At 35.0% G+C, this 27,001-nt stretch overlaps 2 protein-coding genes across 14 annotated transcripts; one reads left to right on the top strand and one right to left on the bottom strand.

Annotated features, from left to right (window-relative positions):
- Positions 1-191: 191 nt before the first annotated feature.
- LOC140760039 (uncharacterized) lies at positions 192-10,058 on the bottom strand. Its single transcript, XM_073096824.1, has 14 exons — positions 9,645-10,058; positions 9,125-9,201; positions 8,357-8,515; positions 7,001-7,214; positions 6,819-6,905; positions 6,571-6,710; positions 6,224-6,304; positions 4,247-4,311; positions 3,904-4,079; positions 3,107-3,237; positions 2,919-3,006; positions 1,649-1,862; positions 1,241-1,347; positions 192-1,067 (listed from the first exon to the last, which is right to left on the bottom strand). The coding sequence occupies exons 1-14, from the start codon at positions 9,810-9,812 to the stop codon at positions 561-563; spliced, it is 2,214 nt and encodes a 737-aa protein (XP_072952925.1). The 5' UTR covers positions 9,813-10,058; the 3' UTR covers positions 192-560.
- A 2,192-nt stretch (positions 10,059-12,250) lies between these two features.
- Positions 12,251-26,792, top strand: LOC140760471 (probable DNA helicase MCM9). 13 transcript variants are annotated; one of them, XR_012104380.1, is made up of 23 exons: positions 12,251-12,446; positions 12,523-12,625; positions 12,698-12,800; positions 12,904-13,042; positions 13,638-13,704; positions 13,879-14,053; positions 14,547-14,646; positions 16,251-16,348; positions 16,739-16,804; positions 17,234-17,326; positions 18,623-18,739; positions 19,403-19,475; positions 20,418-20,484; positions 20,666-20,747; positions 21,456-21,577; positions 21,724-21,791; positions 23,579-23,688; positions 23,752-23,799; positions 23,879-24,031; positions 24,257-24,351; positions 24,495-24,606; positions 24,726-24,817; positions 26,464-26,792. XR_012104380.1 is itself a non-coding variant. In XM_073097444.1 (20 exons), exons 1-20 carry the CDS (start codon positions 12,316-12,318, stop codon positions 24,313-24,315), a joined length of 1,974 nt encoding a protein of 657 aa, XP_072953545.1. In that variant the 5' UTR covers positions 12,251-12,315; the 3' UTR covers positions 24,316-24,352. The 13 variants fall into 13 exon arrangements, 1 of the variants encoding a protein (XP_072953545.1); XR_012104382.1 differs by having other exon boundaries at positions 26,460-26,792; XR_012104372.1 differs by having other exon boundaries at positions 24,726-24,822.
- The last annotated feature ends 209 nt before the right edge of the window (positions 26,793-27,001 follow it).

Raw genomic sequence — 27,001 nt, 5'->3', positions numbered from 1 at the left:
AAAAAGTAGTATGATCTCTGAGAAACTAGATGCAAACGGAGTGCCAAGAATCGCAATGTTTTTCCGAACATCAAATATCGTATAAAAACAATGGGCGAAAGAAGAGAAACTTTCAGAACTATAAACCCTCTCATTTTCAACTACAAAATGGTCACTCTCCCGATTCACGCATAGAAATGCAGACAAAAAACTATATCAATAATTCTATATATCACATTACTTTGAATTGTGATCAGTACAAGGGACAGAATAACCAAAAACGACACAATAAAATGCCAATTTACTCCAAATACAAGTCATCCGTGCAGACACATAACTGTACCCATGGATGGTCCCACTCTTTAATTGTGCTATCGTTCTATGCCAAACTACCTGTTAATGGTTCATGCCTTAGAGCTTAGATGAATACAGCATTTAATATGCGATTGAAACCTCCTCCAGGAAATCTGCCCATCATTAATCAAGTCTGTACATTTTCTCTTTTCTTCTTCCACCTAATATTTCATTATATATTTACTGGAAAATTGGTGTATTCTACTTTAAAATAAATTTGTCAACTATTATCTTGCTGAACCTGAATCTGTTATGTCCATATCGTCATCATCGTCAGAATTCCCTTTCCCGTCCTTCGGGCGCTGCTTTAGTTTTTGAAAAATGTCATCAAGAGACTCAGACGAGGAGATTCGTGTGTGCAGAGGCCCCTGAACTTGCCGCAGAGGAAGAAACTTCTTAGACCCCATATTTGCTTTGAAATTCTGAAAACCATTCTTCATTGAGGCCCATGTAGAGGTAAGCCCAGCTGATGAGCCAACTAATGAACTATTAGATTGCTTTTCTGAACTGCCAGCATCAAGCAAGGATACGGAAGCAGATGATATCTCTTTCGACACTGGGTTGGATGACTGCCTCCCTTGCTGTTCTCTCATGGCAGCATACTTGTTTGCAATACTATCCCGGCTGTTACCATATTTGTGGTTTCCTTCTTTCAGAGGTTTTGATTGTCCACCACCTTTTCCGTCCTCATTGGCATGGGGTGCTACCATTTTCATCTCCAATATGTTTCTCTCCTGAATAAAATAAATAAGAAAAAAAAAGTGAGAATATCCAGATCATTGTCTATGACCAAATCCATTCTACAGAGAGCAAAGTTAGGAGGATGAGCAAAGGAAGCTTTCTTGACTGAAGTAACCAGGCAAAGTAGCCTGAGCTGGTTGATACCAAAACAAAGGATATGACTTACCAGGGGTGCATTTCCAGATTCAACATCTGCAGTCGTACTATTAAAGTTTCTTGCCAATGGAATAACTTGTTCACCGACTTTACATCCTTGTTCAAGCCAAGTCCTCTCTGCACAAAATATAAAATCTAGCCACCTTAGTTGATTGACACTAGGTACCATGAGTCAAACAGATTTTTAGGACAGAGTAGATTAACAGCTGACATATTTTAACATTAACAAGGAAAAACTCTAGCATTTGAGAGAGATTGGACAATCTCTATTAGGTCAAATGACGAAAGAGCTTGACAAGACCAAGAAGCTAAACATCATCTACTAAAAATGTAAAACATCCACACCAAAGAAAAAAGGAAAAAATGAAAGGAAAGAAAACGGCTAAGGCCTTGAAGATAGATGGGATGTTAGTCTCACCTTTCTGCAGAATAATCATTCCAGATGGATCAAACCCATCCATATCCTCTTCTTCGCTTTGGAATTTGAACCTTTTCCAGCTTCCAAGAAAATCAATTATTCGTCCAAAGAAATTACTAGCAACCAGTAGGGTATAAACAACCATAATAAGTGGATATATTTTGTTAAAACCTTTCCCAAAGAAAGGGACGGCATCATCGATATTGCCCATTCTCTGCATGACAACATAAATGTCAATCACTATATTGCTGAAAAAAGGTATCATGAAATGATTAAGATTGCTCTATAAACGATAGATATACTGTGCACAGATTCACAAGGTTGAATTACGAGTTTATGACAGATGAATGATTCAGCAATCACATCAAATAAGAGATAGAAATGGTTAGTTAACTATCAACTAACCAATTTAATCCTCTAGATCAAACAAGTGTCTTTTCCTCTTTCATTGCATTAATGGAATGTGGAATAATAAGGAACAGAGGTGTACATACGAATACAAGATATAGAAATAAGCACAGCATAAACTCCAAGTCCAAAAAAGCAGATATATAAGAGGTAAGTGCATTATGCTAAAAAAGATGAAGATTCCTTTATGACATTTAAGAATAGAGATGATAAAGATTCTTTCAGGAAGACCAATATCTTGTTTTAGATTGGAGATAATGATTCTTTCATGAAGGCTAATAAATTCTCAACATTCCTGGGAAGATCCGGCAAAACATTGTTTCTTACATTGTGGTCTTCTAGCCATGCTTAAGGAGATTAATTCCATAAATTTCTGGCTCATTTTCCTCATCCATCATAGCAGGACAGATGTGAAAAGCCCACTAGGAAGTACTTCTGCAAGCCCAAAGTTACTAGCTAGTCCAAAAAAGGACAATTGCTTTTGTTTTCATTAGAAGTTACATGACAAGAAAACGTAAGAGATGTTTTACTGTCAACTGGATAATCATATTGTACATTAGGATCTCTCTAAGCCATTGATATGTACATTAAATAGTGTTATGCTTGGTCATTAGCACACCAGGACAAACTCATGTGCAGTGACCCATGACGTGGCCTCACAAGGGATGCTGCATAATTTAGTTCTTCAGTCATCTAAGATACAATAGTCATAAGACAACACTTGGTTGTTGCCTGTTATTACTGCAAAGGTTACAACAGAATAGAAACAAGGCGAATGAGATTAAGAAAATAAGAAATAGGAGCTGCATATCTCTATACCAAAACTAAAAAAAGTTTAACAGGTGAATAAATTGCAACATACCTTTTCAAAAATAGTTTTAGCATTACCATCAAGGCGAATCAGATTTAAAAAATTATAAGATATAGGAGGTGCATATCTCGCAACCATTCTGCAAAATATATTTTAATTATAACAGCTGAAATTAGTTCAATAGAATAAAAACAACTTGATGAAATCTGAATAGATTAATCTAGAAAAGAGAAACTTACGAGCATATCATAAGCAAGCTGACTGAGCTTGTTTGTCTCGGAGTTAATGAGTAAAACATCAGCATTCCAATCTTGAATAAGGAATAATATGTGCAAATGCACATATACATAAGAGGAACAAATGCAGCAACCTGAAAAGGGAGAGATTCATAATTAACTAATGAACAAATATGGTAGTGGAGAGGTGAGCCTACATTAAACCTTTTGATAGAAGATTCAACAGTTCTTTAACCACAGTATCAAATCGGTCTTAGTTATTCTCAAATGATATTTCTGTTTCAATTCTGCCATTTGTTCTCCCTCTGAAACAAACTCTTCATTCATTTAATCAAATGTTACTGTGAAATTGCATAGTTCACACTTTTCTGGCTCTTCCCATCAATTATACTATAATAGCCCAAGGCATTTCTATAAGCAAAGATGGTTGGACCTCAAGATCTTTGGTCTTCACTTGGACAGGATGGGAAAAATTTGATAACTTCTTATGGATTCATTGAGGTGATCATGATCTAGTTCATGGCTACCAGGTTTGCTATGATTTTGTACTATTGTTCAACCATTAAAAGTGTAGATCTAATTGCTCTAATCCATCATAAATTAATTGTTGCAAATTGCCACAACATAACAGATCAGGGATAACCAGAGATCCTTTTCCATGTTTCTCTCTTTTAAGCCTTTTGATTATATATTCACATCTATTATGGATATTTAAATAAAATATACTGGATGAAAGTAGATAAGCTGCAATTAATACTCTAATCCCAAGATTTGATCTATCTTTCAGCAAAGATATTTACCTGTACTAAGACCTCTTGCTTTCCCACAGCATTTATAAGAATGGAGAAAAGAGATAAGTCGACTCCACTTGGCAACAAAGTTGCCTCAGCCAAAAGAATGGCAGCTGACATGCAACCAAGGATCACCGCCAATGCTTTCTGAAGCTGCTTTCTAAATATACAACGCCATAATAATGCTGAAACATTAAAACACTTCCGCCATTAACTCCCAAGGAGAAGCAATGCTAAATCTATGGTTTCTATTAATCAAGTAACAGACAGTACAGACTTATTGCTGGTTATATAGAAAATTAAATTTAATAATTTTCTTCATGAAGATAGACAGAGATAGACAGAGGTATACCCATAATATCAAGAAAGGATCCTAGTGTGCCTGATCGGCTGTCTCTAAAACTTGAAATGTATCTCCTGCAACAGTCACCAGCCAAATAATTATATGTGGATCCAAATCTGACATTCTAAATGAATAAAGAAAGTTTATTTGATGACAACATACATCCTTTTGTAAAGAACAAAATGGGAAATACGATTTCTTTAGCATAATGATATCCGAATCAAATCTGGAATGTCTGTCATGCATGACTAAATGTCTAAATCATGGGCAAACCAGATCTGGCCTATCAAGTTGACAAAACATTAGTGGCTTACTCAAATCAAATGTTTCAACTCCTTACGGAATTCTAGCTAAGTTTAGAAATTCACAAAATTAAAGAATGAAATAAAATTCATGTATGTTCGTAAAAGGCAGCATGCACTTCTCTGTGGTGATCATGATTCATGAGAACAACTTTAATTTCTATAGAAAATTAATCAATTGTTTAAATCATTAATCATATGATGAGACATCCAAAAACAATTGTCTGCATGAGCCATCATGATCTATGACATGAGATGTCTAAAATATATATTTGAAATGCATCTTTCCAAATGATTAATTTATCACAAAATAATATGAGAAAGGAAGAAAAGGGAGTTTTCTGATGTATGGTTTAGAGCAGCCTAAATGGTATGGATTTGGTAATGCAAGAATTTCTACATACATAAAATGTTGCAAACACTGAATAATGGAAGACATGATCAATCATGATGCATAACCTAGTAGGAAAAGAACCCAATTATTTATTCTTTGGAAAAAGTAAAGCATCAAAAAAGATTTGTAGATGCTTGTAATGTTATATGTAGAATGTTAAGCTGGGAATGTCATAACCTCTATTATCATTCCAGTAGTTCGGAGCACTGAACAAAATGTATATCAGGAAGAGTACTGTCTGTACACCTATTAATCCTAGTCCATATTATTATCCTACCAAATGGAAAGGATACAACAAAAGAAACCTGATGGCAGAAAAGAAAAGTATGCCTTACTGATCTAGCTATTTAGGGTCCATCAAAGCAAATGTGAAAGCACAATGACAAGATGGCAAGTTGGTTGGACTCTGGAAAGGCACCATCGACTCGAAGGCCAATGCCTGTTTTTTTCTGTGTAAAAGGGAAGTCTCGGAGCAAGGATAGTACAAGTTCTTCTGGATGTCCTCTTGCAAAGAAGTTAGTTTTCTTAAAGATCAGTCAGAGGTCATTAAGTGAATTATGAAGCCTGAAACTTGCAGGAGGTGATGCATTACACTATGTTCATCCAACTTTCTTTGTTAAAAGTACACTATGTTTGACAAACAAGATAACATGCAGTAGATCTGAAACTCAATAAGGTTTGGCGACTATCAGATTGAAAATCAAATACACCACCTTGTGTGTTGTATTTGAAAGTAGACTTGGTCAGATATAGGAGACAGTGTCGTGGTCAACGATGAGATGTGTGATAAGGTCGACGATGAGCTGGGCGATCGAACCGTCGGCTGAGCTCGGATCGGTGGCTGTGAGGCGTCGGGTTGTGAGAGTGAGGAGATGGAAGGAGCTCGGCTGGGGAAGGGAGGTAGGTGGAAGAAGACCAAACTAGTTGTATAACACTAGGTTGTTTGTATTGCCTAAACAATTAGGTTGTTTGTATTGCCTAAACAACTTTTTTGTAAAAGAAGACCAAACTAGTTGCTTGGATCAACTTGGAAGAACATATTTGCCACTAAAATTTATATGCAAAATTGCACTGTAATTTGCTTCCCTGCTATGAAGAAAGAAATCCAGAGCTAAGATTTAAGAATAAACATCATATTATTAAACTACTGAAAGTGACAAAGAATGACATAGAGGACTTGTCGCCATTCCTAAGAATTATTAGTTTTTTGGGGGCTCATGTTGTATATGACTAGATAACTTGTTTAGAGATAACCAAAATCATTTTCAAAAAGAACGGCAATAAACAAACCATCCATTTGAATCCCGACGCTCGTAGTTTTTGATAGTATCTTCTAGCTCAAGAGCTTCCATGACGTAGGCCATGTATTCACTGCCAAAAGAAAGAGTAAGCTAATGAATGAGCATTTAATACACATCACAGATACAACACCATTGACAACTAGTATAAAATCAAGTTTAAAAGACATGCTTCTATAATTTTAGAAACTTCTATATTGTAAATTAGAACCTATAATATCATTTCGCCTCTATTTCGGACTGCAAAACTCTCCAGTTCTTAATGGGTAAAGACAAAGTCATGTAAAATGATTACGCGCAATAAAAACAGTCACTTTCAAATGGCTACATGTTCCATACCTTTTACACCGATAGTACTCCTCTCGAGCCATTCTGAGTTGTCGTCTAAGTGCAGCCATTGTTTTATCATCAGTATCATAGTCCATATCATTTTCTCCTAATCTACCACCTGACGGTTTAAAAGATTGATCCTCCTGTAACTGAAGAAAGGCATGTCAAATTTGCCGCTAATCACATTGAACCATAACACTAGTTACTGACATGTCCATAGTCAACCAAAGAAATAAACATTCATAATAAAGCAGTACCATTTGAAGCAACATTTTATCGATAACATCCATATAAGGCCTTAATGGATCTCGCTTGGACATTTGATTTGATGTCGCTTGTGCAACCTAGGGCATAATAAAAGGAACAGGAAATTTGAGACTTTGGTAGAAACAAGGAAACTTTTTAAAATCATCAAATCATTAAAATGAAGCAGACATACAACAATTGCATTTGAAAATTCTTGATGAGCATCATCAAGTTTTACGGCCATTTTTGCAACCCTATGAGAGAGAACTTTTTGGCGGTTACTCCAATCTGCATTTCTCCAAATAGTCTTCGGAATTTCGCTCAAACCAAAGCCAAGAAGGAATGCACCTGTAACTAGCCCAAAGGTATTTGAGCATGCCATGGCTAAGCCCACAATACCTCCACTCCTGTCGATCAAATAAAATAATTATTACGGATTAGCTTTAAAATAAGTCATCCATGTGTAGGGTAAAATATGGAACCACTACAGACAACAAAAGAGTAATATATGAAAAGATCTTAAACACCAAACTTAGACAAATATCTCAGATAATAAGCATACAACATATCCGTAAACAAACTGTCTACTACAACAATTCGCCAACGTCCCCATTGCTCCCGTTGGTCTTCTAGTTCTCCAAATCAGCTTATGATGAGCTAAGAGAAATGAAACATTTCCCCTAGCCACGTAATGCAATTCTGGCAAATAGTGGGACGTAGTTACTAACTACGGAATATTAATTATTTCAGCTATCAGAAAAAATATTCTGTGATTGTTCCATCAAAATTATTTCCTGTTTTCTCTGAAAAAAAAAGACTAACTTATTATCTCATTGCTCTGCCAAAGTACTTGCATGACATAATAGAACACCTGAAATACATTTCACTTACCAATTGCTCCTGCAATCTACTTTCTGCTATGACTTACATACACTTCAATTGCATAGCATGTGAATACCAAGATAAGGATGTTAAAATAAGTTACAGCTAATTGTCTTAATCTTAAGAAGGCCATGAGCTAAAAACCAAACAGCACACGTCTTAATTAAGGTTCTAAAATCATGTATATGTGTAAAGGTGCTGGCACATTTTCCAAGTCACAAGTTCTGAAGTTTTTTTTCCTCAAGTTGAACCAGAATGCATGCAGACAACCACATATCTTCCAGTTTGAACAACAAAAATGCAGAAAATGAAATCACGGCCTACTTGCATTTGCTATTAGAAAGCCCCTGGACACTAAAATACAAGAGAATCCTCCATGGCAACACTGGAACAAAAAAAAATGATAATAAATGTATGAACAACTATGATAGTTGGTAGTGAGAAGGCATTAATGAGGGACTCCGAACTCTACCAAAAAAAAAAAAAAATGCATATTACATGTTATAAAATTGAATAGCTGCAGAATGCAAGCCACTACTTCTTACAAGAAAAGTACATTGATAGCCAAATGACTAAGCTGCAAATATTTGTACTTGGAAGTATATTAAAAAATATCACTAGCATAAATAAGATGGAATACTCAAGTCCAATATAAATAGATACAAACCAATTCCGATGCATCACAATAAGCAGAATAAGTCCAAAAAGGCCAATAGATCCCACAACTGTATAAAAGACTAGGTTCAAATGGATGCTAGTTCTCAGTCTTTCTTTCACTGTGAAGTCTCCAGCATCTTCATAGCCCTGAATTGTGGGAACCACAGCCCTGTTTAGATAGACAGAAATAAATAACTAAATTAAAACAATCAGAATATATCAGCTATGACGGCCAAATTAAATTATGTATATGCAAATAAAAAGACCATAAAAATCGCGTTATGACCACTGAGTACTATAGGCAGAATAAATATAAGTAATGCCTGAACTAGCCCAGAAAAAGAGTAAGGTATAGAGGAAGAATGGAGTACATTTATTACTCAGAGATCAATAAAGCAGACCGAGTACTCTATTATATGTTTATAGAACTAGAAGACTTAGATTAACATGAGAAGGCGAAAGAAATCTTAAAAGATATGGAATATGAATACAAAAGCATAGTTTATTTTAGTTGATAACTAAAAATCATAATGGTGCATTATCATTATATTTACTTCTTTTATATGTAGATTTTTGAACTATGTTGAGAAATCATCACACTATCTTACCATATTGAAAGAGTAGTAATCCTAAATCAAAGAGATAACAATATTCATATTTTATTGTTTTGATGATCTCAGCTAGTTAGAGGAACCATAGTTGGTTTTGTTATCGATAGTCATAGCAAATGTCACATAAACTTGCAGTATCCAAATAAAATTAAAATTAAATGGAATACCATGTCAGGATGAATGTGCTCCAATAAGACCAACTCCAGAAGAATGCAATGCCACCCTTTTCATGACCTATAATTGTCTGCGAGGCAAATAGGAGTACATAACAGATTAGACAACCAGAGAAAAAGGAAGCTAGCTTTCCTTAGAAAGGAAAACAATACTTAGAGCACCAAAACTCGATCCAGAAGTGCTTTCAAAACTAACCATTTTTCTATCCAATTAGCCAAATTCGTAGTACGCAAAACACCGTAATTGTTTCCAACCATATAATATTTGACGCAAAATGGAGAAAATCCACCACCTAAGAACACCCAAAACGTAGGAAATCTGAGGAGTTCCTAAACCCTACCGATATAAGATCAAATCCAACTTTTTTGGAATAAGAAAATATCCCAATTTTGCCACAAATCCTCGATCAACAATCCAATATTATCAACGCAGTACAATAGAACATCAAGATCAACGCCGAAATGAATAGAAATCCAAATTCCGCGACAAGGAGGGAAGGTTGTTAGATCTTACGGTCCAGATGTCGGCGGGCACGAGGATGATGATGGAGAGCGAACAAAACCACGCATACCCGACGGTGAACAGAACGTATCGCGGCACGTCGGGCCCCGCGAAGTACCGGAGCGTTATCGTCACCATCCCTAGCGTGAGCGGGAGCGATATCAAATAGAAGACCCACATCTTTGCACTCCTCCTCCTCTCCTCCTCCTCCTCTTCCTCCCGGAGCAGCGAAGGTGGAAGCGGTCAAAGAGGAAAGGGTCCGATGCGATCAGCGTAGACGAGGAGGGAGGAAGGAGAAAGAGGTGGTGGGAAGGGAATTAAATAAAGTGCGGACAACCGCGGAACAAGTTACCGGGCGGCTTTGGGTCGCGGTGAGTTTTTACTACCGAATCGCTTTTCTTGCGTCGGAGGGAAGCGATGACGTCTGTCGGTGCCGGTAGCGCGCGTGTTCGCAGGAGTTTTGGAGTTGGGTTCGGTCGCACGGCTCAAGTCGTACCTAATGCTCTTGTGCGACGAAAGGATCCGGTACGTCTTTAAGAACTTATTTATTAAAGTTTTTTAAACTTATTATTTAAAACTTATTTAATATCACTTTTGCTAATGTTGTCTTAGATTATTAATAACACGATAAATTATATTATATAATATTTTTAATTTAAGTAATTAGCCCTTTGGTTCAAACTAAGTTGCAATTATTAGCCTATTGTTAACCAAAATATAAAATAATATCTATTTATCTATGTATTAACTCACATTAGGATAACTTAGGGCTAACGATCCACATATGGTTAATGATTGATATTTATTAAAAGAAAATAGCTGCACTTTGATTTGAATGTACGGTGGCTAAGTGTTTGAGTTAAAATATTTTTAAAAAAAATTACTTACAATTTGGAGACGATGGAAAGTTCTTTCAAGCTGAAGGATGGCTAGATTTTCAATTATTCACTTAGTATGGTGAATGTAATGAACGGGCGTATGGTCAAACTAAAATATAAATTTGTTTAAATATTATAGGCTAAATTGCATTTAAATCCTTTCAATTGTAACCTAGTAAGTAGTGCTACGCTTTAACTACCGTTTGTTTTGCGTCTGAAATTAACATATGAATATCACATGACAAATTCTAATCCCTGGTTAGCTTAACATAGCACATCACTTGACTTTTGCTTGTTTAGTAGATGGTAGGGTGTAATTTGAATATTAAAATCACGCAATTGACTTCTGCCTAACAAATCACAGATCCATAATTAAGATCACAAAACGTGGTTGAATGGTAGCTGGTGTGGAAATAATAAATGTAGCCTCCCAGATTAATATTATCAAGACTGTTTATATTTCATCTTAAATTACTGTGAAATGGAAGTGGTATTAGTCTACTACGTACGTATATTTAATTTAATAAATCATATAATTGGTGTTTAGTAAGCTAACAGTCACTATTGGTAAGATAATTTATTATCATACTAGTATCTTCATTTTAAATATAATTAGCTGACGATTTGGATTGCACTAAGATGGGGTTTTTTAAGTACCGCCGTAACGTGCGCATGGGTGCGCAGCATAACAATCGGGCTTCAAGTGGGGTCTAGAATGTGTTTATTTAGGTTAAATTGATTAGATCGTATGCATTAACATAATAGGAACAACTAATAGTGATTAATAATCGATGCTTATAATTAAGTGACTATTTATATTTTTACAATAATTAAAATTTATATTTGATTAGTTATAAATTTTTTATACTGTTGTTTTAATTTGTGACAACTAATCTGTATATAATTATATATTAAAACTACGTGCAAAATAATTTTGATATTTACTCGTATAATTGCCTATGTTTTATGTCAATTATTAAAAAGCCGATTACACGAAAATTAATAATAGTGAAAGTACCCCTTGTAAAGAATTGGTTGATATAAAAAATATACATATACTGGCACTTTACGAATTAGAATATCTATTATTATATATTTTTAAGTGCCATGTTAGTTTTTATTTATTATTTTTATCAGATAAAAATATATATGGCCCTCTTGAATTTTGTTTTGTACTACCATTCTTTCCTAAACTTATTAATTAAACTGTAAAATACTAGTGATGTCCGCATAGATAACAAAATAACTAAACTGATCAATGTTTATGTTAAGGTAAATACTTCAATGCTTGAGAATAAATTGTAAGTATGATCTGACAACTGTAAGAGCTGGTTTTATCGGTACCGATTTCAACCCGTGAAAAAAAATGTATTAGTCCTTTTAGCACTCCCTCACGCTTTACTCTTCCCCTTCTTCACCGACCTCCGATCTGTTCTCGCTTTTATGTTAAACGAATTGATGGTATTTATTTAAATTGGTAGTAGTTTTTAAATTAAAAAGGCAAATCGGGATGCAAGGCTTAATTAAAAGTACAGAGAGACAGGATGATACAAAATAAAATTTAGTGGTTAAAATAAATTTGATCAAAAGTATCAGGGTAAATTATATTTAACCAAAAAAAAAAGGGAAAAAAATCAAGGGGCAATCCAGGCTCCGAGTCACGTGCCGGACCATGGCTCGTATATTGGATTCCTCCCCCAGATACTTTTGACGCGAACCCGATAAACCACTTCCTAGCTCACCTCTTCCCGCCTAAAGGCTAAAACTCATCGCCTCCTCCTATCCCACCATTGCCTTGCTTCTCGATGGCGATGCCTAGAGACCCCGACTCCCTCGTCAAATCCTTCGCCAAGTTCCTCATCAAATATCACTCTCCCGATCTCCGCTCTATTATTCTCTTTCCTGACCCCAAACTCCACTTTCCGCTCATCATCAAGTAAGTCCCACTTCCTCCCTCCCTCCCTCCCTCTTTCCATTTATTTATCTCACTCGTCCCACTCTTCTACTTCCAGCTTCGCCGAGCTCCTCGACTTCGACCCCGATCTCGCTCACATCCTCTTCTCCCGCCCTACGGATCTCCTCCCCCTCTTCGACGAAGCCGCTCTACGATCTCACGTGAGCCATCTCCTTCGTCTCTCTGTTCTCTTTCTTCATATCATTCGATCTCACATCGGTTCTTGTTTCCAGCGCGTCGTTCTCAAGGAATCGGCAGACCTGACGGAGGTCGCGAGCGAGAAGGAGTACATCCATGTCCGGATCAACGTCAGCGGGTCCCCGTTGGAGTTTCCCGGTAACAGTTTCTTGCGTTTGGTTTTTTTTTTTATTTTTTTGGTTTTTCGGATGGTTGTGAGAAGGGGAATGGTTTAGGGTTTTGTCGCTTCTGCTTCTTGCAGAGACGTTTCCGAGCATTGGGAGGGTGAGGGTGAAGCATCGAGGGATCCTTCTTACCCTAAAGGGTACAGTCATAAGGTCCGGGGCGGTTAAGATGATAGAAGGAGAGCGTGTGTATCAATGCAGGAAGTGCAAGCACAGGCAAGGGTCTCCATGCTTTTTTCAATCTCAAATATGCGTTATGTTTTCAAGGATTGCTGCACATAGGCATGTATGTTTTTGATTTGTTTAAGCTAAAGCATTCCTTTTCTTGCCCATGGAATGGTCAAAGTTCTATATATAATTTTTGAGTAGTAGCTGATTACGACCTACTTCCGGGTAGAAATAGTTTGATCTTTGGCCTGATACCTATTCTCATAAGATAATGTTTCGAGGTATATTTATCCTGTTAATGACAAACTACATCTTGTTGTGACTGTTGCATTTTGATAAAGATTAGATGCTGTAACCTATTGCTTCTTGGACATGCATGATGGGTAGGGAAAGTTTAGCTTGTTCTAGCACTGATAATAGACTGATGCTTACAAATTCATATCGGCAACCTTGTAGCAGAGGTTACAGTTATATTTTATTATGATTTGATGCATAAATGTTAGTGCTCCTTAGTAGTCTTTTATGTGCTTTGCTTGAGCATCCATATTTCCATGATGTCTAAGCTGTTCAAATTTCCTTATGATATTTACATCTGATTTATTTGAGCATCATAAATCATCAACATTTTTATTATCTTGAATAGGTTTAAAGTTTATCCAGAGCTGGAGACTGGAAACCGTATAAATCTTCCTACTTCGTGCCCATCCAGGGTACCATCCTATATTCATAGTTTCCTAGCTTCCTTAGTCATTCCCATTACGTAATATTTGATTCTAGCTGTCTCTACTGACCATGTTTTTCAGTCATTACTCCCAATAATAATTTAACCGCTTCAAACTCCAACTTTCTGCAGCAAATTGGTAAGAATTTATCTAATGATTCAGGGGTCTAGAATCTGCGAGGGGACAAATTTCCAGTTCGTGGAAGATAGTATGGTGTGCCATGACTACCAAGAGATAAAGATCCAAGAAAGCACACATCTTTTGGGTGTTGGATCTATACCTCGTTCAATTCCAGTAATTTTAATGGATGACCTGGTGGACATTGTGAAAGCTGGAGGTATGCAATCTTGCCTAGACCCTAGTTCCTTTTTTGTATGTCTTTGCCCTTCCTTTTCCTAGACTTGTAAAAATGAGGACATCTTAGTTCTACTTGTGAAAATCAAGAAAGTTATCGCAGTATATTCTGCAAGAAAAAGTGGGAGAAAAAAATAAGCATATATATATTTCTTGCTCCCCTCCTAAATAATGATGGAAGATACTGAAATAATGAGTGGCTATATCATTATTATGTCCCAATTAAACTAAAGCTCATGCTAGTTTCACTCTGGAGTTGTAAGAGCCAAGTTTGTTGCATATGCGATTTGTGTTTAATTGCTTAAATAACAAGATTTTGGCTCAGTACAATTTTTTCTACACATGGAAGTTCACATGTATAGTTGCATGAACTCATATGCTTGGACTTATTATGTGGTAACATACTAAGGTCTGTGGTCATCTATCATGCTAACAAATAAATTTATGATTGTTATCTGATCTTTTTCTTGCTTCAGATGATGTCATAGTTACAGGTGTTTTATCTGCCAAGTGGTCATCTGATTTAAAGGATGTCCGTTCCGACCTTGATCCTATGATAATTGCTAACTATGTAAGGTAAATAATTGTTTCTTAATTATTCTCCGAGAATCTGTTAATTTGTCAACTCAAATTGCTAGCTTTCCATTTTTGTATTTGCCACTTTCCTATTATTTATAGCTCTTAGTATTGATAAGATAGTTGACCTTTCAACTTTATTTTAATCAGCAACTTCTTGACAGTCATGTTCTTTCAATATTGCTTTCAAATTTTGACATCTCTTAAGAGTTTAGACATCTAGTGGAAAAATATATCCTCATGAATCTTTAACTTTATTAGTACCTTACTAGCCAAAGCTTGCTATCTCAATTTCCTTAGCCTGTAGAGTCAGAAAACAGGAATCGAACGTGCTCCTTAGTCCTGTGTTAGGGATCCAAAGATATTATGCTTATTAAACCGAGAGTAGCTCACTGAATAGAGTTAACTTGTGGAACCATAAGAATAAAGGTGTTTCTACCTTGCTATATATATGCATAAGCTTTTACTTTATCATTCCAATTAAAGTTTCAAGGTTTATAAATGGAAGAGATGGTGGAATATCCGTGAGTAATCAGTTTGTTTTCCTTTGAGACGGTGCCACTATCGGTATTTCTGTTTCTAACCAGAAGTTTCAAATCCAGGAAAGTTTTGGCATTGTTTATATCATAGATATGATTTTTATTTATGAATTTAAGTGTATCAGTGCCATACGAGTGTATGGCTTCTGTTCGATGTTCAGTATCTCACATACAACCCCAAACGTTACCCTTGCTGTACATTTCAAACAACAACACACAGCCACAGTCAATAGCTAGATCAACCTATGGCCTTGGAATTCAAGGTTTCTATTATAAGTCCACTGTTCTGGTATTAAGATCATGATGTGGCGATGCATGATCGTAACATTTGATATTGATTGAGCAAGTGTGCTTGTGAGAAGAAAACATACTGCTATTCTTTTCTGAAGCCACTTTATAAATTTATGTATATATATAGATATGTATGTATGTATGTATATATACACCTGGCCAACAATATGTCTAGATAACTACTTCATGGAACTATATCTCATTTAATTGTTTGTTAACTCACCAATTTCTCCAAAAGTTTAAACTACTAAAGGATGGTGGTTTTTTATTTTTTTTATATTCTAATTCTCATCTTACATTGAGCTTAATACATTTTAATGGACACAAGATATGGATATTCAATTAAATGGGTGGATCCATGGATGCATATCTTTAATATGTATGCCTGATGGGATTTAAACTCATGACCTCATGTTCTAATATTATCGACTTACAAACTTTTCCAAAAGTTTAAGGTGCTGGAGGATGATTTTTCTTTTTCTTTTGCACTCTAACATAGCTCATCATGATGGTTATAACACTACAAAATTTACCATGTGACCAATAAATTTATTTCTCTTGTTTGTTTTTTTGGATTAACTAGTTTATTGAAATATATTTGTCTATCAAATTTCAGTGCTTATAACATTTTTACAAATTTTACAATCTATATACTTAAATATCCTGCTGACCAGAATAGTTTGTTGGTTGCTGGTGGATTGAGGATAAACAGTTACCTAAATAGTAAATACATCTTCTAGGCTTTCTACAATCTGGTGTTATTTATGTTTTCAGGAGAACCAATGAGTTGAAGTCTGATATTGACATTCCTGATGATATTATCAAGAAATTTGAACAATTTTGGTTAGATTGCAGAACTACTCCATTGAGAGGTAATCTCATTCTATATTCATTTACTTTGTGTATTTTGTTTGGATAATAGTCTAGTCTATGTTTTTATTCTACCCAACATACCATGCTTTCTAAGAAGATATCAGACATGTATTTAGCTTTCCTAGGATCTAATAAACATATATGTTGTCATCATTATATCTAGAGAATGCTCATGGTTATATGAATAAATAATTTTGTTGAATAGAACAATTTTTTCTGTCTGTAACTATTCTCTGGTTCCAGTGAGAAGCTTGTCCTTTTAGTTCCATTTCATGTAAAATTGTTGTAATGCAACTTTCTCTTAAAGCATATTTTCTAAATTAATCCCGCTAACTTTTATTCATCCGATCTCATTATATGCTAATCTGTTCTTTATGTGGGTGTCACAGGAAGAAATACCATTCTGCAAGGTATTTGTCCTCAAGTTTTTGGGCTTTTCACAGTCAAACTTGCAGGTATGTAAATTTGATGTGCATCCAGCCGCATGCATTATGATGAGTGATTATTACAGAATTCGTGTTTAGAGCAGATACTTTTTCTTCTTGACATCACTCTTCCTGAAACTACTGGGTTACAATTTTTTGCTCAGTAAGAAATTTACCACTAAATTTAAAATATAAAAATCATAGTTTTGTAACAACTTAAACTTTTATAGTAGTTTGTAAGTTAGTATAATAGTATGATATCATAATAGAGCCATGCCTATCTGTCATTTAAAATATAAAATATTTGCTAATTTAAATTTAAAAGTCTACTTTTTTGGCCCATCAAATTGTCTTAGCCTCAGCGTGAGAGGAAACATTAAATATAAAATATAAAAATCATTGTTCTCTAAAGTTCACATTTGCATCTACAGCTATCTTAATGAGATATTTGAATATCAGTTGCTCTAACGCTGATTGGAGGTGTGCAACATGTTGATGCCTCGGGGACAAAGGTTCGTGGAGAACCTCACATGCTTCTTGTTGGTGATCCAGGTACTTCATGTGGAACATGCATTTTTCATGAACATCATTTTTCCTTTCCACTCTTGTATTAAAACATGGCCATTATTTAGTAATCTTGGTAGAGAATCATTCTTTTGCTAATCTTAAATTAGATACGAGTACCAGCACAACTTTCTGTGGAGGATTCCAAGTTTTTTTTTTTAAAAAAAAATGTACAATATCAATTCAAAGTGGTTATCTAAAATTTCCAGCTTCTATACATCTTTGATTTTGTTGAGACTGACGTAATAAGGCCTGATAATTTGAGTTGCAGTTGCTAAGGACTTTCATGGTAAGTTTGGAGGAGATTGTTTGTTATTAGTATGAAAAATGAGTTACTCATGGAGCATTCTGAAATGGCTTGGTCTTTTGATGAGCTTCTCTTGAGAAGTTGAACTGTGTATTGGCATCCTGGTTGTATAATGGGCAATTTTTTTTTCTACCAAGTTTTGTTATTGATGGCTAGGGATTTATGAGCAAGAAGTTTTCTTTTCCTCATGCACTATTTCCAGAGTTGTCTTATGATCTTCGTAATAGGACGGTAAGAGCTGGTTTATGTTATGTTATATAAATTCTCAACGTGGAAAGATTTGTTCAGTGTTTTGCAATGTACCTCCCCTAGCCATTTACACCTATACTGCACAAAGCTTGTCCTAATTTCATGTAATCATGCCTAACTGAATATGTTGAGCTTTTTTCCTCCCACAAGAAGTATACTTTATAAACACTTCTTTACTTTAGAAATTGTCCATTGAATGTTGGGTTTGACCATCCTGCCCTTTTATTATTTTATACTAACACCCCCTTTTGCTTCTGAGCTCAAGACATTTTAATAGGCCTAAGATGTGAATTTGGATTAAATTGAGGGAGGTTATATATTTTAAATAACAGATAGGCCTATGGGATCTAGACTCAGGGCTTCTTGTTCTGATACCATAATACTCACATATTTATCTAAAAGCTTAAGTTGTCAGAGAAAAGCGTTTTTATACTTTATATTCTAACAGTGTTATGCTGTCCAATTTACTATGTTTTGAGACATGGTTACCGATCTAATTCTTCATTTTCCAAGCCAACATTTCTACAAAATGACCTGGATGTTATGTTGCATTTCATGATCTTACTGCGTAGTTGGTAAGCTATTGGTTCTTTATCCCATCCGATGTACATCACTTCAGCCTGCCTGCCTGAGAGATAGCTTAGATACTTTTATCTCATCGAACTTGTCAGCATTTGAATGAAGATTAACAGATATGGTTGAAAGGAAGCATCTCTCCTGACTTTCAGGTACCGGTAAATCTCAATTTTTGAAGTTCGCTGCTAAATTAAGCAACAGATCCGTGATTACAACTGGGTTGGGAAGCACCAGTGCAGGTTTAACTGTTACTGCTGTGAAGGATGGAGGTACTTATTTTATATTTATGAATTTATACCTATGGTAGTTCAACGATTGGTGCTATACTTGAATCTTGTACTCAACAAACTGGACGTTATGTTTGAATGTGCTGAATTTATCATTGTCCAAATGCTATATTATGTTTTGCGTTTAAGCCTTTGGTAGTTTAATGATTGGTGCTATACTTAAATCTTTGTACTCAATTTTTTCCCCAATTTATCTAGAGTGCCATGCCAAACTAGATATTATCTCAAATGTGCTGAATTTTATCATTGTCCAAATGCTATATTATGTGTTATGAAGTATGGAATAATGTGAACATCAGGCTAGCCCAAAAGATGCATATGATGTGCTCTAGGTCTGCAGAAAGTAAATTGTGGACTTTCAACACAATAAATCCATAAAGAAGGAAAAATTGTATTCTTTTTTCCTAGTTTCTATTTACTCTCTTATTGTTCATCTTAGTTGTGAAAACTTTTAGGTTTCTGCATGATAATTGTGGAGGAAAGTTAATAAATCATAGTATCATTATCTCAGTAAATGATAATTCTTTCCTGTTATTTTTCAAAGGAGATGCACTTAATAATCTTGTCTTTATGCAAGTCTTGCTAGGTGTATCCTTTATTTTGCTATTATTATATCTTATCAATCATTATGTTATTAATTTGTAGGGGATTGGATGCTTGAGGCTGGGGCACTTGTTTTGGCTGATGGTGGACTGTGTTGCATAGATGAATTTGATAGGTTTGGTTTATGTAATTAATATCTTACTGCTTCATTTGTTATACAGTTGAAACTTGGAAGTGTCATTTCTCTTACTATAATCATTAAGTTTTGTTGCCTCATTGTAGATAAATCTTGTTTCTTTCATCCACTTCCTTATGAGAACATGAGGGTCCTGATCTAATGATCATATACTTACATCAAACTATTTTCTTGTGACATATACTGCAGTCACATTAGTTATGCACGCAAAGTTAGTGATATTTTACTGGACCACAATACGCTAATTCAGCCTCAAGAGTATAATTGCCTCCAATACTTTTATCAATTTACCATCCTTTTTTCATTCTTATCCATAGTATCTGATGATTTGAGTTTCACAGCCTGTTCATGGAGTTTATTCACAAAGTTGTCTGTGTATGCATTGAAGACTGTTATGGTTATTGCTTTCATGACTAGTTTCTATAGATTATCTGTAAGAAAAAGAGAGATTTTATTGACACATTTTTATAGTAGTTACCTTCTGTTGTTATTATCAACGTCATTCTAATAGAGTGATAAATTTGGTTGTATGAGCAACTAGAAAGAGATTCTTTAAGCATGTGCAATCACGTATACTATCTACTTTACGGTGCCAAAATGGGTTTGCCATGTCCGGCTTCTTTCCAGGAATTAGTTTCAACATAATTTTACAGGTTTATTATTTTCCAATAATCTTGGTGTTGGTCCTTATCAAATCTATATGGCTTTTAAGAGCTTCACAAGTTTTCATTAACCTTGTTTGTGCATCTGAGAAGCTTATGGGATATGGACAGCCATTCTCAATGAGATATCATTTAGACATCCCATTAGACCAATGTATAATTTGCCATTAATGTCATTCTAGAGAGATAAGTTTGGTTGTTTATACAGTAAGCTTTAATGCGACAAGGTGTAGTCTAACACCATTGTCTGCATGTATAGCATGCGAGAGCATGACAGAGCGACAATACATGAAGCAATGGAGCAACAAACGATAAGTGTTGCCAAGGTATCTATCGTCCAACTACTTTTACCTGAATAACCATTATAAGCAATATGCTACTTTTCTTTTTGTTTATTCCATATTTTGTGGAGTTTAACATATTGACATCAGATACCCGCATTCTATGTTTTCTAGTTGAACTTAGCATTGTACTAATGGATTGGTGTATAATTGTTTTATTTTCCAGGCTGGCCTTGTGACAAGTCTGAGCACAAGGACTATTGTCTTTGGTGCAACTAATCCAAAAGGACAGTACGATCCTAATCAACGTACTTCATTTATTTCATGCATCTCCGCTTACTGTTATTCTGTAATTAAGTGGAATTAAATAAATTATTTTTATCTTGGATAGATAATTAAATAAAGTTAAGTGAAGTTTTTCCATATTGACAATTATGTACCTGAGTCATATCTGGTTGTCATATGTTTGTGTCTAGTGGTGGCTACCTCAATTGAGTTATTCAAACATCAACAAGGTCGGGTGTGCTTAAACCTATAATTTTAATGGAGAGATCTGATCATAATTGTGCTTCAAGTCCTTTTTCTTTTTCACTTGACTTTCTCTTATTACTGATATTGAATTTTATTGTTCTTGAAGGTTCTCTAGACTCTAATTTTAATCTTCTCAATGTAACATTTTGGGTACATTGTTGCATATTTGCATCCAAATGGTAAAACTTGCAATACTTCTAATTCTATCTCCTAAGGTTATATGCTGGTATTCTCACACATAATTATTAGACCTAAAACTAAGTTTTCCATGTGGAATTATTTGTGGAGTCTAGGCATGTCAGCTATTATTGAGTGCCTATTAATATAGCTATACCTCATTTCTTTCACTACCAAACAAATTGCAGAGGTGATAAGATTTATTAACATAGCTGATTTATTTCATTTGTTTTCTATTACAAATCTTTTTTTCATACCAGATTATATTACAAATCTTTAACTTATATTGTTGTTTGCTATAACTTCAGCTTTGTCTGTCAATACAAGTCTGTCCGGACCACTGTTGAGCCGATTTGATATAGTTCTTGTACTATTGGATACAAAAAATCCTGAATGGGATGCGATAGTTTCATCTCATATATTAGCTGAGGTATTTTTTTTTCATTCTCATAACTTCCTTCTTCCTGGCTACATTTCTTGTTCTGTGAACATGTTTTATTTCTCCTAGGTGTCTTATAAACATAAAGTTAACTCCAGCATAAGTAATCTTCTTGCTCTATATTTGAAAATATGCAGAAAGGTGAAGAAACAAAAAACAAGAATGATGACTTAGAAAATATGTGGTCACTACCAATGTTGCGAAGGTAGCACTTTGAGCCCTTCAGATATCTATGCTTTTTGCTAGATTATATTTGAACTAGCTAGTGAAATCTGCATGCATGGAGATCCTTATTTGATTTTCAAGTCAATAGGATTTATTTAGTTTCGGCAAAATGGAGATTGTATATTAGTTGGGAAGTGTGGAGACTTGTGTTAGGGCGTGGTGCTTCAGAGCTTTTGTGTCATGTTAGGCCAATTGATGCAAAAGCTTAACCTGTTGCATCTACCAACAATGCAGCTTTATTATGACCCCTCCCTTGTGGCTTCAATACTGCATGATGTCTTTTTAAGCATAAATTTCAGAATCCAATGCTTAATTACCTTAATAGTTCCTTTTAATAGCTAATATGAAAATATCTCAACCTGATGGTTCAAAAATATGATGGCTAAGCTGTTCCTTTATCATTAACAAAAGCTGCAGAACTGAAGTGCTATATTTAATGTGTGCATTAGACATCTGACAATCTGTTAATAACTTAATATATTATACCTCTTTAAAGTACCAATGCTTGTCGATCTATTAGCACACAGAAAATCTTACTTGCTATGAGAATGGAAGTGCTAGAAAATATAACAATTTGTGAATGATTGCAAGTTCAAGAGAAAACTCTTTTTTTTTTTTTGGTTTCAAAGAAACTTAAATCTGAGAAAATCCAAAAGAATTAACTGAATCCTGAATCAGGCTAATATAATAATATTAAAGTCAAGAAATGACCTGCCCGGAAGGAAGAAGCATGCAATAAAATGCATTTCCCTAAAAGCATATTGCCTCCCTCTTGTGTAGGTTGTCCATGATAAAAAAAAAAGTTCCCAAGGTACAATGTCTGCGACCTTTCCAATCTCTCTGATTAGCACGATCCTGGGAAGAGAGTTATTTTGATCCTGTCTCGTTGATACTTGATGCCAAGGAAAGAGAAGAATGAAACCGTCTGTATTGTTTTTCAGTTTGCAAAAATGTAAGGTCTTGTTTGCTTTGAGACTAAGTTTCAAACTTGATTAGTTAGTTTTATTTTTCAGTCTTAATTTTTTGAAGAGTAAACTTGATTAGATATGAAAAAGATAAAAAGATGTTTAATTATCGAACCAGTTTAGGAGTTATTGAATCAATTTAGAGAGATCCCTAAACTCAAACAAATAAGATCTAAGAAAATAGTAGATATGAAACTTTCCTATAAGAGTCAGGCAACTTCTGAAAAAAGTTGTAACTAGCTCTTCCAATAAGAAAGTGTTTGACATGATGACAGGAAGTGTTTCTACCAAGAAACAACACATTCTGTTGGAAATCAGGATGACACTTATCTTTCTTTTTTTTTTCTTTTTCTTTTTTTGACAATAAGATAACACTTATCTTAGACGGAATTTGATGTACTAAACTTCTGCAGCACTATCATTTAGCAAAGGTGGGATAATTATTCTATATTTTAGATTTGATTCAACACTTATTTTACATGATTATATATAATTCGCTTTGGAACATTCTGAATGAAATTTGATATACCCAATAGTTGTCTCTTGAGATTTTCCTGGCCACAAAGTATAATAATACTCTTATGGACACCAAGTCTAGGTTGGTTGTACAGAAGCACAGGTCTTTAGTTTGTAATGTTATCTAGTACAGCAAAGTTCATGGATGGGCATATTCACTAAGATAAGAATGTTAGGACCTCGATGAGCAGTAACTGATTTTCCTGACAAAAACTGATTTAGCTTACATGACATTTAACTTGTCGACTCCTAAGATAGTGTCCTTTATATCTTTTGATTATTTTAGGTATATCCACTATGTAAAGCAACGTTTTAAACCGGTGCTGACAAAAGACTCAGAAAGAGTAATTTCAAGCTACTACCAGCTCCAGCGAAGATCAGCAACACATAATGCGGGTGAGTATGGACTTGTTTTTTACTAGATAGTTTCTGTACTGTCTCACATGACTTCTGGTGCAGCTAGAACCACTGTACGCATGCTTGAGAGTTTAATAAGATTGGCCCAAGGTAGGGCTTTGACAACTTATATATCCACACAACTATACTTTTTATTTGTTCCTAATTAATATGCTTGGGCTCCATTCAGCACATGCAAGACTCATGTTCAGAAATGAAGTCCTCCAACTTGATGCTATTGCAGCCATTTTATGCATTGAATCCTCAATGACAACTTCTGCAATTGTTGACAGCCTTGGAAATGCTTTACACTCCAACTTCACCGATAACCCTGACCAGGAGTGTATCCTAATATGCTGCCTCATTTTCTGATGAGAAATAGTTATTATTGTTTTGCTGATGGTAGCAGTATATTGCTTTCTATGATAATTTCAGCGACTCCAGGATGACGGCTTTCTTTTATTTTATGGTTAATTGGTTCACTAATTTATTGGATTTTCAAGCGCGAAATAGTTTCTACTTTCTAGGTCACCACCTACGAACTTTTGTATATCTTGACATGCTTCAGATGCTAAACAAGAAAAGATGATCCTCGAGAAGCTTAGAGTGATCGAGGAGTTCCCCTGATGCCACCATCTGGAATATTTGACCTGTAGTTATCAGGTGCCAGAAATCTTGCTCATTTCCTCTAGTTATGTGCACAATTAAGAGCGGTGTTAATGATTCATCTACTATTTTTCTTGCGAAAGTGAAGACCCATGGTTATCTCATTAAGAAAATGTTAACGATTCATGTACTATTACCAGGCAAAACAAACTTAATAAATTCATTAGTGTGCATGGCTGCAACGGGACTTCGCGATTTGACATCATGCCACTATATTCGAACAAAAGAGTCTGCATCAATGTTCAGATAAGTGTGAGCATGTAGATTCGTACTTGCTACGTGTATTGACTAGACTGCAGGTTTGGATATCAGTTACTGTAACTGATAGATACTAATCTGAGGCTGATGTATGTAATTTGTCTTTACATTAGGTAGCTGTCATTTTCGTAGCGGAGGTAGAGTGCTTCCCATGTTCTCCTAGGGTTTTGATGGTAACCTTCCACTCCTTGACAGCTGTTCTAATGTAAGGTACACACTTATCAGCATCTACCGTCTTCATTTGCTTATTTGCTCCGCTGTAGTTTTGGATCTGATCTGATTGGTTAAGGTTACACTGTTATAGTGTTATATGATGTTCATGTGATCCTGTCTAATTGTTAGAATAGATCCTCAGTTGACGAGACGGAGAGCTCTCCTTAAAGCAGCTTGGATTTGTTCTGATTCAGATATAACATGATGATTAATAGTATATAACACGATATAAAAGTTCTGCACGTTGATATTGGGAAATCTTGATATTAACAAATATACAGATGTGAATAGGAATTAATCAAATTCCGGAAATCCGAAATGTTAAATAGTAAATAATAACTTGCTGGTATGCTAGACTCTGTGAATCACTTGTTTCTCATAATGTTATCTTAAGTACCAAAATATATTCTCATTGTTCTCAGTCAATAATTTCTCCTGATCATAGCAATAAAGAGGCATCGCGGTTGCATAAGCCGTAGGCTCTATTACTTTAATGGAACGTTAGCTTTGAGTGGCTTGTGTCCCTCTTATCCTTTATTACATTGTTTGTACGCTCATATTAGTGAAATTGGATCTTTATTTGGATAAGGAATATACTTGATATGCTAGACTTGTATCTAGAAATTGTTGTACTTACCATCTAAAACTTGATGTCGGAGAAGTTGAAGTTGAGAGTCCCGGCCAGCAGAAAAAGTGTCTGGAAGGAATTAGGGTATAGTGTTGAATACGGACAATAACATTTTGGTTGTTTCCTGGACAGGCCAAACACTGTGGTCCTGGTTAGATCAGAAGAGCCCAAAACCAGAAATCACATCCGAAGTTCTACGTGCCTACGGGCTCTTCATAAAAAATAAAAGAACATCCGAAGTTCTACATGCCAGAATAGTTGGCTTATAAATGATATATTTGTCTGGCTTCAATCCAAAATTAAGTTCAAACTTAAAACGGTACATTTGGAACCATAGATAGAATTTAATTGATTTCATTTAGTTAGAATTCGATTAATTTTATTTGGGAAGGAATTTTTCTGTTTGGATAATAATGAAATTGAAATAAAATTCTTTTAATCTTATTGTTTGAAACAAGGTAGGAATTTATTTCATTATGTTTCTTTTTCCTATTTTACTCGTAAGCTTCAATAAGAATGTAACTATTAAACAATTTTTTTGATATTTGGTAAACTTAAAATTAAGTAAGAAAAGAATTTCATCGAGTCGGACCTCAAATTATTGGATTTCATTATATAAAATCTGTTCAAATCCATTGGAATCAGCTGAAAGCTGATCACTTAATGATCCCAAACAGCATTTTCGAAGGACTTGAAATTTTAAATCAATTGAATTCTGCTGATTCAAACAAGAGTGTAGCGGGATCTAAGATAGGTCTGTTCGGAGTAGTTTTGAAAGTATCCAATATCCGTCCAATCTAAAGTTTAAACCTAACAGGTAAGATAGTGAAAACATTGATACTAATCTTGCCCTAATTATTCTAGTATTAGAATTACTATTTAGTTTTTAATTTTATTTTGAATAAAAAATTGCTGTTTTAACTGAACAACAATCATATCTGGAGAATATTATCCTATTCTTAGTCAAATGACCATGCCGTGATTGTGAATTCTCTGTTATTTGAAGCTAGGGCTCAACATCGATTTCGATGATGCGTCCATCAAGAGTGGACCTCTCATTCAAGTCAAGTCTTCGCCCGTAACTTTCTCCAACAATAATGTGTGGTTATCAATCTATTGTTTTTATGCAGGATGGTGATTATTTGTGTGTTAAACCATGATAAATGGTAGAGTCGTCGTACTCTTGTTTATTGTATAATGGATTTGGTGCAGCCCATTGTCTCTTTAGTTGAAATCCTTGACAACTTTTATATTTTTTTAAACGTTCCACAGTTATTGTTTTGTTCTCTTTTACGTTTGCCTGGATTTCCTTTAAATTTGATATCTTTGTTATTTACGATGCCCGATGAAATTTGCGATGCTTGTCACATCCAGCTTGTACGGTCATATTGATAGCCTTTCTGCTCATAGTTTTCTATAGTTAGTGTAGCGTTCCGTTTGTTTATTTGTTTGTTGTGTGCCGACTACATTCTTGCATCCACCTTCCAACCTATCATTCTACTATAACTTTTCATGTTACCCAAGTGGTATGGTTGCGGAACATCATAG

Source organism: Typha angustifolia, chromosome 5 (genome assembly GCF_048772165.1).
Source record: "Typha angustifolia cultivar Huaian chromosome 5, ASM4877216v1, whole genome shotgun sequence".
Taxonomy (NCBI): Eukaryota; Viridiplantae; Streptophyta; class Magnoliopsida; order Poales; family Typhaceae; genus Typha; species Typha angustifolia.
This window is presented reverse-complemented; position numbering and strand designations above follow the sequence as displayed.